Source organism: Tamandua tetradactyla, chromosome 17 (genome assembly GCF_023851605.1).
Source record: "Tamandua tetradactyla isolate mTamTet1 chromosome 17, mTamTet1.pri, whole genome shotgun sequence".
NCBI classification, from domain to species: Eukaryota; Metazoa; Chordata; class Mammalia; order Pilosa; family Myrmecophagidae; genus Tamandua; species Tamandua tetradactyla.
In genome coordinates this window covers 48228274-48242854 of record NC_135343.1, presented here as the reverse complement: position 1 = coordinate 48242854, position 14581 = coordinate 48228274, and the positions used below count along the sequence as shown (strand labels likewise).

General features: G+C 45.1%; 1 protein-coding gene and 1 pseudogene across 10 annotated transcripts in view; both read left to right on the top strand.

The window, feature by feature from the left end:
• Positions 1–4874, top strand: part of DCTN1 (dynactin subunit 1) — a 30970-nt gene extending 26096 nt beyond the window's left edge. For 7 of the 10 annotated variants that reach the window (XM_077134606.1, XM_077134608.1, XM_077134607.1 and 4 more), the window contains 9 exons: positions 132–257; positions 399–541; positions 826–992; positions 2435–2449; positions 2644–2777; positions 2890–3082; positions 3293–3372; positions 3883–3972; positions 4385–4874. In XM_077134606.1, coding sequence (XP_076990721.1) covers positions 132–257; positions 399–541; positions 826–992; positions 2435–2449; positions 2644–2777; positions 2890–3082; positions 3293–3372; positions 3883–3972; positions 4385–4522 — 1086 coding nt within the window. In that variant the 3' untranslated portion in view covers positions 4523–4874. The remainder of the gene's footprint in view (positions 1–131; positions 258–398; positions 542–825; positions 993–2434; positions 2450–2643; positions 2778–2889; positions 3083–3292; positions 3373–3882; positions 3973–4384) is intronic. The other 3 variants (XM_077134603.1, XM_077134605.1, XM_077134610.1) reach the window with 1 other exon arrangement.
• Positions 4875–4988: 114 nt separating this feature from the next.
• On the top strand, positions 4989–11217 carry LOC143661034 (chromobox protein homolog 3 pseudogene; annotated as a pseudogene).
• The last annotated feature ends 3364 nt before the right edge of the window (positions 11218–14581 follow it).

The following is a 14581-nucleotide window of genomic DNA, read 5'->3' as shown; positions in this document are numbered from 1 at the left end:
TGGCTGAAGGAAGGGATCTGGTTAGCTCCATCCTGCCTAAATGGCAAGATGTCTATTGCTGGATCTCCCTGGAAAGGAGCACGTTGGTGATCTCTCCCTATCCTCATCCTCTGCTCCACTCCAACACTTAGCCACCTCCTGTTGAGCTGCGGGCAGCAGCCCTTCGTGCAGAGATCACAGATGCTGAAGGCCTGGGTTTGAAGCTCGAAGATAGAGAGACAGTTATTAAGGAGTTAAAGAAGTCACTCAAGATCAAGGTGAGAGTGGGGTAGGCCCAGGATTTGGGGGGCCAGGAAGCAAAGTGGAGCCTTTAGGGAGTTACTCATGATCTATCCCAGGTCCCCAGGGGGGCTGTGGGGTGGGTGTAAGGGAACTAGAAGCTCTCTGCCCTTGCCCAGGGAGAGGAGTTGAGTGAGGCCAATGTGCGGCTGAGCCTCCTGGAGAAGAAGCTGGACAGCGCTGCCAAAGATGCGGATGAGCGAACTGAGAAAGTCCAGACTCGGCTGGAGGAGACCCAGACGCTGCTGAGGAAGAAGGAGAAGTCAGGCACCTTCCCTGGGGCCCAGCTTATACCAGTTCCCCTGCTGCCGCTGGAGGTTCTCTGCCTCCTGACCTAGACCCTACCTTAGGCCCTCCTACAGTGGGACTCCCAAGGAAGCAGACGACATTTCCCTTCCCCAGTGCCAACCCCACTGTATCACCTGAACCTAAGCCTATGCTGCCCCTGCTGCCTCCCTAGTGGGGCAACTCCAACGACCTTTTAGGATCAAAAAGGGTGGGTGGGGACTATGGTGAGAATCATCAAGCCCAGATTCTCTTTCACAGAGAGTTTGAGGAAACGATGGATGCACTCCAGGCTGACATTGACCAGCTGGAGGCAGAAAAGGCAGAACTAAAACTGCGACTGAACAGCCAGTCCAAGCGCACAATTGAGGGACTCCGGGGGCCCCTTCCCTCAGGCATTGCTACTCTCGTATCTGGCATTGCTGGTGGTGAGTACAGTGGGACAGACAGTTCTGCCCCTAAAGAAATTGAATGGCATTCCTCCTGTCCTTGGCCTCAGTTTGACTTCTGCCCTGTCTTACCCTTAAATGTTTAGCCAGGAATGTGCTTACCCAGTTGCACTCTGCCAGTTTCCCCAAAGATATGTGCAGAGTTCCTCTGACCAAGATGGGCCTTTATCAGGCTGTCAAGAAACTCAGAATAACAATGACAGTTGGACTCTAGTATGTCCCTTCTGGGTCTACAGTTTGGCCTTTTGGTTCTTGGCCTGATTTCCCAGAGGGACTTCAGCCTGCAGCAGACTTGGCTAACTCAGCTGTATATCAAGCCTTGCCCGACACCTGCTCTTAACTGTGCCTCTTGATTTTTTGTTGTATCTTCCCCACTGAGTTCACGAACCACCCAGAGGTGTGGTTTCCTCTTCTGTCCTCTAGCTCTTCCTGTATCTGTAGCCTCTGGTCTCTGAAGGACATCTTTGTTCAATTTGGACTTCAGGTTATAGACCTGGGAAATCTGACCCTCTCCATTGCTGAATTTTCCCAGTTTCATTTGGGATTTGTGTTCTGACTTTTGTCTTGTCTCTCAGTGTGATCAGGTCTCCTTACCTGGAGTTTTTCTGCCCTCTGGGCTTGATCTCCCAGTTTCCTGATCAGGGAGGACTGTAGCTGCTGTTGTTTTGATCTTCATCTGCTATATAGTTTGTTTTCTTATTTACTCTTTCCACCTCCAGAAGATAAACTCTTTGCTCTGGAATTAAACCCCAAGATCTCTAGACTTCCCTTGGTGCTCCTGGGTCTGATCTGCTGACCTCACCTAGGTTCTTGTTCTCATCAGGAGCCCCCCTAACTGGCACTTTTTAATCTGAGAGGTTACCAAGTACATTTGTGGCATCGGAGTCCTGTGGTACAGATAGGTCCATGTTCCTTGAGGGGAGTCTCCAAAATTACCATGTGGTATTGTTTTAGCACAGACTAAACAAATAAACACTGGTTCTGAGTTTATGGAACTTCCTACCAGAAGAGAGTCTTTTTCCTTAGAGCCATGAGGAAGTAAATCTGCATCTTCAACTTAAGCTTTGCTGGTGGTGAGCACTGAGTGGGCAGGCATATTGGGTTCTCTGGAGACTTCCTATGCCCTCCTTGGATATGTAGTATGGGATAGGGCAGCAGGAAAAACTTCACACCCTAGTGTTTCCTGTAGTGTACACTCATGCTGTCTCATTCCTCACACAGCTCACTCTGGCTCATGTTTTCACTCCACTTTCCCTATCTGGTGGGGGGCAGAGGAAGGGTCTTCCTGTATGTGATCAGAAAAAGAATTTTCTTGTGGGTCGTGTCCAGGATTCCTCTGGCATGCCCCCCTCACATCCAGATCATCTAATTCCTCTCTCCTCCTCTCTCCCTGCTCCCCTCCCTGGCTACCCTGAGCACAGAAGAGCAACAGCGAGGTAGAGACCTACCCTGGCTGGGGCTTACCAGGGCTGGTGGGAATTGGAGCTGGGGGAGCAGGGTGAGACTTTCTACTTGGGAACAGCCAGAACCAGAGGTGGGCGAGGAGGGGATGAGGAAAGGGAGGAGCAGTGGTGAAGCTCGTCTCCAGCCCTCTCCACTAAGGCTGAAGCCCTTTGTTGTGGTCCTGCAGGGGGAGCCCCTGGACAGGCTCCAGGGTCTGTGCCAGGTCCAGGGCCAGTGAAGGACTCACCGTTGCTGCTCCAGCAGATCTCTGCCATGAGGCTGCACATCTCCCAGCTCCAGCATGAGAACAGCATCCTCAAGGTGAGAGGACCACAGGAAGCATTAGGGTAGGGGTGGAGCATGCCTGCACCATCAATAGATGGGAGGGAACTTCTAGCACCTCTTCCCACCACCCTGCTTTTCTCCCCCACAGGGATCCCAGATGAAGGCCGCCTTGGCAGCTTTGCCCCCTCTGCATGTAGCAAAGCTGTCCCTTCCACCCCATGAGGGCCCTGGTGGTGACCTAGCCACTGGAGCACTGTATCGTAAGACCAGCCACCTACTGGAGACGTTGAATCAGCTGAGCACGCATACCCACGTAGTAGACATCACTCGCACCAGTCCCGGTATAGATGCGCCAACCCCTGAAATGAATTACACACCCCCTTTCCCTGCTGTCTTCTGGGTTTAACCCTTGCCCAGGCAGTCCCTGCACTGGGGAGGCTCTTACCAGTGGTGTTTTTTGGCCCCACTCTTCAGTTTGCTTGATTTACCCACTCTCTTTTAAGCAGCCTGTCTGGGTCTTAGTGGGTCTCAGCAGTCTTCTCTCCCCATAGCTGCCAAGAGCCCATCGGCCCAACTCCTGGAGCAAGTGGCTCAGCTCAAGTCCCTGAGTGAAACCATCGAGAAGCTCAAGGTCAGTTCAGACCCTGCCCTTTCTCACCCTGCACACCTTGCTCCAGAGCATTCCCTGGTGGAGCCCTTAACACATTCATTTCCTGTAAGCACTTTAGAGTTTCTCATGGCCCAGCCCTATGCTAGATGATGCGCTGGGGAGGGAGGTGGAGGGGAAGGTAGGGTGCCTGCCTTGGGGCTTACGGTCTAGATATCAACAAAATGAGATGAGTTAGAGAGTACCATCATTAGAGTGTGTAGTTCAGACTGCACCTGAGACCATTGGGGGTTAAAATGGATGGGATGGCTTCCCAGAGTGGTGGAATCTCATTTGTGCTTTAAAGAATAATGATTTGTAAAGTAAGGAGAGCTTTTGGGGTGGGGATGGGCTTGGAGGTGAGACATGCAGGAGCAGAGAGCAAAAGTGTGGTGACAGAGAGGACTAATCCTTGCTGTTCCTTGAGAGACCAGGGAGGTTTTATGTTAGTCCACAAGTAGTCTTTAAATAAACATGAGCTTTCCCCTCCCCCAGGATGAGGTCCTCAAGGAGACAGTGTCTCAGCGCCCTGGAGCTACAGTCCCCACTGACTTTGCCACCTTCCCTTCATCAGCCTTCCTCAGGGTAAGGGGGATTATGGGGACTGCGATAGGGCAGTGTGGAGGGCTCAGGTAGGTCCTCCTTCTTCTCTCAGAATTTGAAGTGGCCTCTGGGGACTGAGGTCCAACAACTGTAACCCTTGGGTTATCTGGCTAAATCTTACCTGCAAATAACTCAAAAGTGTTTGCAGTGACTCCAGAAGTTCCAGTATTCTATCACCTAAACAACTTCTATGCCTTTTGACAACAGAGGGGCTCTACTTCCTTGTCAGACCTTGTACCCCAATTTGATTTGGGAAATGTGGTTACCATAGCCCAGGAACCCAAGGCTTTTGTCTCCCAGGGGCTGCCTTGATCTCAGAGTTCAAAGACCGTTTAACATACCACAACTTGAGTGAGCCTCTGACCTGAGGTCATGTCCTCCTTCCCAACCCCAGGCCAAGGAGGAGCAGCAGGATGACACAGTCTACATGGGCAAAGTGACCTTCTCTTGTGCGGCTGGCCTTGGACAGCGACACCGACTGGTGCTGACCCAGGAGCAGCTGCGCCGGCTTCATGGCCGCCTCATCTCCTAAGCATGCCTTTCCTTGCTGTCCCCTTCAACCCTCAGGCCCTCCTGGTGCCACTCTTACCTGATACACAGCCACCTCAGTTGGCCCCCAGGTAGAACCATGGATGTAAAGCTCTTCCCATTCTGTTCAGCTTCACTTCTATCCTGTTGGTACCCTGTCCATGCGCCTTGCCCCTTGCTCTTTGCCCCAGGTTCCCCGAATTCCTGGGTTCTGCCAGAATTTATTGATTGACTGCCTCCATCTTTCCTGAGGGGCCTCAGAGCATTTGGGAGGTGCTGAGACCCCACCACCAAAGGTTAGGTGAGATCCTCCTGAACGAGGACTTCACCCCTTGATTAAAGCAACTTCTGCTTCAGTGTTTTCTTTGTGATATTGGGAATGGGACTTGGGACCTCCTGCTTAGGGTAGGAGTGGAGAAGAGGCTGAGAAAGCTTTGGCTGTGTCAAACTTGAGGACTTCTTTCTGAGTCACCAGTAGACTGCTGTGTCCCTCAAATTCATGAGCAAGGAGGAGAGGGCTGGACTGAGGGGAGCCACCTGAGCCCATTTTAGGCATTAGGAGGGCCGGGGAGTGAGTAGCCTCTGACAGCCTTGCCTTTGCTACTTGGGTCACCACTGTTTTTTTCAGTTTGGTTTTTGGATCTGGGGTAATGGTGTGCTCACTACCTCAGCTGACTTTCCGTTGCACTGGCTGGAATCTTCATACAGGATGTGGGGCCCCTCCGAGGGAGCATTTACTAAATAACACGGGAAAGTCAAAGCAGCAGGCCAGTGAGAAAGGATAGAAGTCACAAAAACTGTTATCAAACCCAGCTACAAATGAGTATCACCTACTGAGCTTTTTAAAGGAGTCACAGATTTCTGGCCTTGGACCTGACCTTCTGAATACACCTACAGTTTGGGGCCCAGTAAACCAGTGAGCAGCCCCCTGGCATTTTGGAGCCTGGCCCCAGGTTCGTTTAGTTGACTGGTGTTTTGGTTTAATTAAAACTGCTGGGGAATGCGATACACCAGAAATGGGTTGGCTTTTTCAATAAGGTTTTATTAGGTTACAAATTTACAGTGCCAAGGCCATAAAAATGTCCAAGTTGAGGCACCAACAAGAGAAAGATACCTTCCTGAGGAAAGAGGTATCTGTGGTTCCTCTGTCGCATGGGAAGGACATGGTGACATCTGCTGTCCTTTTCTACTGGTTCTGGTTTCAGTGACTATCTTCAAATGTCTCTGGGTGTTCTCTTTTAGTTTCTCTAAACAGAGTTTCATCTATCTTTTATTTTTTCATAGAGGACTCCAGCAAGGGGATTAAGACCCACCTTGAATGGGCTGGGTCACATCTCCATGAAAACAACCTAATCAAAAGGTTCTACCCAACAAGTCTGCCCCCACAGGGATGGATTAAGAGAACATGGCATTTTATGGGGTACTTAACAGCATTCATGCTGGATCCTTGATACTCTCTTTTCTCCTCTTGGGGAAATCCAGCCCAAGCTCCCAAAGGGCTAGGGCACTGATCCAGCTAGAAAGAGACATTGGTACTTAGGAGCAGCTTCAAGTCCGGCCAGGTCCTCTGTGCTTGTGCTTCCTCTTGTGGAAGAAAAGGAGCAGACAAGGGGAAGGACTCCAGTTAGTTTTGGGTGCATTTTCAGTTTACCTCTGGGAAGAAGTCAATGGAATATGGAATTTAATGTCTGTTCTGTACCCTAGTCTTTCTCAACCTAGTTGAGACAATTTTGATTATTGTTTTTTGTTACCCCCAAGGATGGTATATGGCTAATACCATTGCTGTTTAGTGTGATTTATCATAAAAAGGAGGCCTTCAGGTATTTAGGTTTAATTTTCACAAAACTGGGTTAAGAAGGGTTGCTGTTGCTGTATCTTGATAGCAGAGTCTTCACCTCACCTCTCCAAATTTGACTCCTCAAGAACTAAGGATGTCCTTTCCCTGGGATTGTATTGTCATTCTATCCTTTCTCCCCAAACTGCTGACCTGCCTTCTGGCTGGTGGTTGAAGTACTGAGGGCCAATTCTAGGCTACTCCTGGCGGCACCCTTAGATGAGAACGGCTTTCTCAATCCATCCTCTTCCCTTGGTGGTGGTTTCTCACCACTTGAACTGCTTTCCTGAGTGCCAGGCTTGCTCCCTCTGATAATCCCACAGGTATCTATCTCAAAATCAGCATATAGAAAACTGAATTATTTTCTTCCGTGTCCTGGGGGTGGATCAGCCACAAACTTGTACTTCTTTGATTCCTCTTTCACTTTTCTCAGCTAATCTTACTCAGCCTTGTTCAGTTTTTCCTTCATTACTATCTCTCAAATTTGTTCACTTTTTCCACCCCCACAGCTGCTACCTTTGTACATTATTTCTTGTTCTATTTCAGTAGCTTTTAAACTGATCACCTTACCTGTAGCCTTTCTTCTCTTCAACCAGTTCTCTCCCTGCTGCTAGAGTGATCTTTCCAAAGTGCACACTGGGCCAGGCCTCCTGCTTTAAATCCTGAAATGGTTCTCCCATGGGTCTAGAATATAGGATTTAAATTCTCTAGAATGGCACATGAGGCCATTCTGCCAACCTCTCCAGCCTTTACATGGCTGCTTCTCCCCGTATGCCTTGGGCTCCAGCCTTGGTGATGCTTGCAGTTCCCTCACAGCTCTGTGCTCTCAGACATCTTCCCACTGCCAAGAATATCACCTGCTTCCTGACCTCCTCTCTACCTCCCTGTCTCTTTCCCTCCAGGGGAACAACCTGTTCATTTTTAAAGAGCGCACTGACCTGGCCACCTCTGGAAGTCTCCAATCACTGTTGCCAGTTAGGTGCTTCTCTTCTGGAGGCAACAAAGAATATGGACTTTTGTTCAGGCATGCTCAGATGTAGTTGATTTGTGACTTTGACAGAGTTTCTTTCTTCTAGTCTTGTTTTTTTCAACTGCAGAATGGGAATAACAATCCCCCTCCCCAAGTTTGTTGTAAAGGCTTAATGAGATAGTGCACAACAAGTGTCAAGTACAGAGTCCAGCACAGAATAGGCTTCCTTCTTTTCATCATGCTCTTACCAGCTTCCCCCTCCCAGGATGCATCTGTTCCTGCTGGGATTAACTGTTCTGTCTCCCCCAAAGTACATGAAAATGGTTCGTGTTTGGGGCAGAGAACAGTGAGTTCTGTTTTGAATTTGAGTTTGAGGTGCCTTGGAGAATGTCCAGGTGGAGATGTCCATTTGGTAGTTGGATCTAGTTGAATCTGGAGCTTAACAGAGAAGTCTGGATCAGATAAAAAAATTTGGAGAATCAGTTTGGAGCGTGTTGTGTCATTGGAGGTTGAAGGCACAGTTTGGATGAGGTCACTGTCTTCACTTGGGTTACTTAGAAAACAATTTGAGGCAAAGATTAAGTGTTAGTGCTTTATTGGAAGATACAATCCCACAGCAGTTACTGTGAGGGAAAGGGGAAGTAAGGTAGGAAAGGAGGAGAAGAAAATAAAAAATTTGTTTCAGTAAATTGGTTACTGCTTCACAGAGACACAGCTGTCACTCACCCTCATGAATATCTCTGAATTGACTACAGAAAAACCATGCTGGCTAGAACATTGCATTGCGATTGATGGGAGGAAATTTACCTGTTATCCTTCTTGTCTTCTGTCCTTCATTGGTCACAGTTTGCCGCATGGAATGTTAACTCTGCCACACTTGCTACAATGTATTTCTTGGTCACTGAGAAAGTTGAATCCTTTGCCCTATAGCATGGCATTTCATCCAGATCCTAAGAAACTGGGCAATAGCCTGAAGGAGTTGGTCAGGGCAGAGCAAGAGGTGAAGGCCTGGAAGTCATGTGAGGCCAAGGGAATCTGAAGCAGCATTTTTCCCAGGGAGAGTGTACAGCGTGAGAGTGGAGGGCAGAGCCCTGGGTATCACTGAGAATTAGCCCACAGCAGAGCCTGGAGGAGCATCCACTGAGAGCAGAATGTTGTCATGGGGCCAAACAAGGTGAAAGGTTAAGGAGAGGTGGTTGTCAGTCTCAAGGTGGCTGAGAGGTCAAGTGAACCAAGTTCTAGTCACTGGCCATCATGATTACCAGATGTCTGGTGAGCTGGCCAGAGCAGTCTCATTGGGATCGAGGAAGCAGAAGCTGGGCTGTGGAGGTGAGGAATGGAAGAGAGCTGCACACATGCATCTCTGTGTCCTGTACAGGCCTTGGTCGATGTTCAGTTGTGGAAGTTGGGTGGCCAGGGGATGGTAGAGACCCTGACTAAAGCATCATTTCCCACAGATGATAATAGGAACTGCTCCTGGGGGCCCAGGTGGAAACTGGGATGTGGTGGTGGGAGAAGAGCCCTGGCCAGGCACGGGTGAACCATAGCATGGAGCAGCCTCTGAGCCATCCAAGCCCAGAGCTGCCAGTTGTGACATGAGAACCAACCAGACTGACTGGCAGTTTGCAGGAGCAGGGTGTGAATATCCTCAACCCTATCTCCTAGGAATTCCTCTCTTCCTGGGATTCTTGGGCCAATTCCCAGAGTCAATATCACTAGTTCCCAAGGCATCTTGGTAAAGTGGTAAAATTAGAGCTCAGATCCAAGCTTTCCCCCTCATAATCTGTGTGAACTTGGGAAAGTTGCTAAGTCTCATAGCTTCAGTTTCTGTTTCTGTAATTTCAGGCTAACAACATCTTCCTCAGGGTTGAGGTGAAGATTAAGTGAGATAGTGAGCATGGGTACTCAAAAAAAAAAACATACCTGGGAGAGGCTGACATTGAACAAAGGAGAAGGAAATGAAATACAAGTTGCTGCATTCCTGAGACATACACTTAAGACCCAAATAACTGTATTGGGGGAGGGGGTAGTCCTCAGTACCCACCATCTAGCTCATTTCCATGGATGGAGACGGTCTTACTTTCTACCACCTAGGCACTATTTCCTCCCACTCTTAGCAGGCCACAGAGCCTAAACCTTGGGGCACCTTCAATTTGAATTCACTTGCTTGGTTTCCATGGTCTGTCATCTGAGGGTCTGACCTCAGCCCTAGCTACAGGCTAGATGGCTGATCCAGGATGGTCTTGCCTTTCAGTTGCCACACTGTCTCCTGTCCAAGGTTTGAGCATTCTAGGCCCTCCTGGTGGCCACATTAGTGTCATAAGTGAAAATGAACATGGGAATGTCAACTTTTGTGCTGACCCACAGTGGGGATCAGGGGTGGGGGCGAAAGACACAGAGACCTGCTTCTGCCACTGGACTGATAGGATCCCCAGAACCAAGGTTCCACCCTGTCGGGTTTGAGGCTGAAACAAAAAGCAGATGTGCTCCACAGTTTCAGGTGCCAAACTGGGGAAACTTCATAGCAGTGACAACTTGTTGCCCTGTCAGGTAGACCCAGGGCAACTGGAGATCACTGTATCTGAGGGTTGGTGACTCCTCTTGCCTCCTTGTGAGTGTTATGCCCAATGCAGCCCTCTTCTGTCTCTGTATATCGAGAAGTGTGTCCATGCGCCCAGCCTCTCCCTCCTCTCTATCACATGTGCGGGCCAAAGCAGGCAGCACTGCTCCTAGAATAGACGGGAGCAACTGCTGTGGTTCCCAGAGGTAGTTTAGGATGTTTGGCCTCCATTCCTTTCCAGAAAGCTGGGGAGTTTGGGGGTGGGAACAGAATTCTTCTAGCTTGAATAACTGGTGTCAGAGCAAATATATGTCTCTCACCCTGTATTTTGTTTTTAAACTTTTTTTTTTTTTTTTTGCATGGGCAGGCACCAGGAATTGAATCCCGGTCTCTGGCATGGCAGACGAGAGCTCTGCCACTGAGCCACTGTGGCCTGCCCTGTTTTTAAACTTTTTATAATGGGAAAATTTAACATACAAATGAAAAGTAGAGTTTAGTAAATCTCCGTGTACTAATTTCCCAGCTTCAACAATTATTTCATGGCCAGTGTTTCAGCTATACCCCTTCCCATTCCCTTTACCCCCAAATTATTTTGAAACAAATCTCAGCCATCTTATAATTTCATTCCAAATTATTTTAGTATCCCTAAGAGATAGGGCTTTTAAAAACGAAAGCACTCTCGAGTATGGCTGAAGCTGGAAGGATGCAATGCGGGAGAGGCTGCAGACTTGGGACCCAGAGCAGCTTGGAGGCAATGAATAATAGCTCTTCAAGTCTGCAATTAAAATGGCCTCCAGTAAAACAACATTGCAAAAAATGGGAAAGAAGCAGAATGGAAAGAATAAAAAAGTTGAAGAGGCAGAGCCTGAAGAATTTGTAGTGGAGAAAGTCTTGGATCGACATATAGTGAATGAGAAGGTAGAATATTTCTTGAAGTGGAAGGGATTTACAAATGCTGGCAATATTTGGGAGCCTAAAAAAAATTTAGATTGCCCAGAGTTAATTGAAGCATTTCTTAATTCTGAAAAAGCTCATAAAGAAAAGGTGGTACAAAAAGAAAATCTGTATCTGATAGTGAATCTGATAACAACAAATTAAGGGAGAAAAGAGATGCTGCTGACAAACCAAGAGGCGTTGCTGGAGGTCTTGATCCTGAACGCATAATTGGTGACAGACAGCAGTGGAAAATTAATGTTTCTCATGAAATGGACAGATTCAGATGAGGCAGACTTGCTGCTGGCAAAAGAGGCAAACATGAAGTATCTTCAAATTGGAATTGTTTTTTATGATGAGAAACTAACTTGGTGTTCTTGTCCAGAAGATGACACTCAATAATTGTTTGCATTGCTTTATTTATTTATATATATATATAATATATATATATATTATATATATATATATAATCTGGATCTTAGTCTTTTATTAGTGTGAATAATATTTACTATTCTAATGGAAATCAAGTTAGTGTTTGTTTTGAAATAGTATTGGGGGATTTGTTAGGTTTTTTTGGGGGGGGCCTATTGGTTTTTGTTTTGTTTTTGCATCAATATTACTGGTTACTTTGAACAAATAAAGGCTTTCTGTAGTTGTTTTATTTATTAGAAAAGGACATTTTATACCATGATATATTATTTCCTTTGCATTAGAGAACAACTTTTCTAAATATGGGAAAAAGTTCCACAGTCATTACTGAATCAGAACTTGTGTTTAGCCCCATATATGCCTAAGGAGACCATTCTCACCATTCTGGGTTTTTTGTTTATTTTTTATGTGTGTGTATATAAATGTATGTATAATTTTTATTTTTTAATCATTTTTTACATTTGTTGAAAACAAAACAAAAATGGCATTTCACAACCATGGATAAATCCATGGTGTTTCTGTGATGCATCAGAATAAAATAACTTGAAGAAATCAAGTTAAACTGAATATTTTCCTTAAGTCATAAGTTTTCAAATCAAATAGATGATTCAGTAATTAATTGGACAATTTAAAAATAGTACAAATAATTTAGATTATATAATTTAAATCAGAATGAAATCCATGTCTTTATCTATAGTAATGTAAAATATTTGCAAAACTCTGAGAAGAAAGTCTACTGCAACCAACAATGTCCCCACCCAGATGGAGAAAACAGAGTAAATACTGTTGTGTTTTCACTAGCCAAGAAAGGCTTAGTTAAATGGCCATTTGAAGGTTTCTTCTAGAGAGCCATTCCTTTATGGAAAGTTGAAATCCCTGTGCTGTGTTGACTAAAAACGTCATGATTCATAGAAAGCTAATCAGATGGTTAAAGATATTGCTGTTTAAGACCTGTTGGCATAAATAGCTAAAAAGACTTTTGTAATCTAAACTTGGCCTGCATATTTTTTCTTTACCCCCAACACATTCCTTATATGTAGGCTCAGTCTTTTCAGTATTTGGGTTACTCGTACGGCAGAAGCAAGGAAAAACAATAGCGTCATGGTGATCAGAATGTTATCCAACTGTTTATCTTTATTGTAAATACTGGTTAACAGTAGTCAGTAAGTGGTTTTATATTCCTTTTAAAACAACAACAGTTATAATACCCTGATCACATGTAAAAAAAATTCATCAAATTTCCCTGGTAGTATCAAAAAATATTGTATTTTGTTTTAGAGTATTTGTGTTTGGATAAGGCTCAAGACAAAATCTGTATGTTGCAAAAAGTTGTGTTTTTTAAGTCTCTTCTCCCCATATTTTAAGTTACCAATTGTTGCAGCACTACAGCACATGCTTTATGCACATAGATCTTAAATTTCATTTTCAGTGTTTCAGCAATTCACATACATATTATCATTTTAAGAACACAAGATGGAGGAAGATTGCGAACTTAATCACGGGTGATTGTACAGATTTCCCTATTTCTGTGTTTTCTATTGGAATTTAAAGATGTCCTGCTCAGTCCCTGCAAGAATGGAGATGCCTGGAAGAGGAGTGCAATGAATAAAGATTGGCTCAAAGTTAGGAAGAAATAAGACAGAAGTCAAGAAGAGAAAATATATTTTGAATCTAGATGTAACGATTTCTTTCATCCAGAGTGGAGGTATCCAAATAGGTGTTAAAAGATTAAGAAAATATATCCTCATTTCTTTCTCAAAATTGTTCATTAACAAACCAGATAAAAATAGTTGTTTAACTTTTTGAACTGTATAAAAGTATTATTTTATACAATTTCTTTGTATAAAAGCAAAGAAGAAAAAAAGTAATTTTCAGAGCACTCTTCAACGAGTAGTTACAGGACAGATCCCAGAGTTCATCATGGGCTACCATACCATGCTCTCACATTTTTCCTTCTAGCTACTCCTATATAGGAGTATATAGGAGGCTAGAAGGACTAAATGTTTTTTATCATTACAATCAACTTGTTTTTTATTTTCTGTGATAAATAAGATATATACAAAAAAGCAATAAATTTCAGAGCACAGTGCAACAATTCGTTGTAGAATAGATTTCAGAGTTTGTTATGATTACAATTCCACAATTTTAGGTTTTTACTTCTAGCTGCTCTAAGATATTGGATACTAAAAGAAATATCAATATAATGATTCAGCAATCATATTTGTTTGTTAAACCCTACGTTCTCTGTATAACTCTACCATCACCTTTGATCTTTCTGTCTCACTCTTTAGGGGTATTTGGGCTATGGCCATTCTAACTTTTTCATATTGTAAGGGGCTGTCAGTAATATGGGGTAGGGAGATGGAAGTAGCTGATTATCTGGAGAGGCTGGCCCCTCTAGGTTTCAGGGCTTATCTGGTCCAGGGGCCCATCTGGAGGTTGTAGGTTTCTGGAAAGTTACCCTAGTGCATGGAACCCTTGTAGAATCTTATATATTGCCCTAGGTGTTCTTCAGGATTTGCTGGAATGGTTTTGGTTGAGATTTGGTAAGCTATGTGTTCCCTTTTGTTAGCTGCCTGAATGCGTATACCAGAGAAAATGACTTTTTAAAAAGGGAATTTAATAAGTTGCTAGTTTACAGCTCTAAGGCCAAGAAAATGTCCCAATTAAAACAAGTCTATAGAGATGTCCAATCAAAGGCATCCAGGGAAAGATACCTTGGTTCAAGAAGACCAATGAAGTTCAGGGTTTCTCTCAAGTGAGAAGGCACATGATGAACATAGGGCTTCTCTCTCAGCTGGAAAGGCACATGGCGAACACAGCGTTATCTGCTAGCTTTCTCTCCTGGCTTCCTGTTTCATGAAGCTCTCCAGGAGGTGTTTTCCTTCTTCATCTCCAAAGGTCACTGAGTGGTGGACTCTCTGCTTCATGGTGCCACAGCATTCTCTGCTCTCTCTGAATCTCCTGGCTTTCTCTCTTGCCATTCTCTTTTATAGGATTCCACTCTTGATTGAATCACATCTCCTGGGAGATGATCTAATTACAGATTCAAACATACAGTACTGAATAGGGATTAGAAGAAATGGCTGCCTTTACAAAATGGAATTAGGATTAAAACATGGTTTTTCTAGGGTACATTGATCCTTTCAAACTGGCACACTCTGATAGGTAATAGTGTCTAACTGAAGCTTGCATAGGAGGAACCTCCAGAGTAGCCTCTCGACTCAATTTGAACTCTCCCAGACACTGATGCTTTACTAGTTACACTTCTTTTCCTCTTTTGATCAGGATAGAATTGTTGATTTCATGGTGCCAGGGCCAGACTCATTCTTGGGAG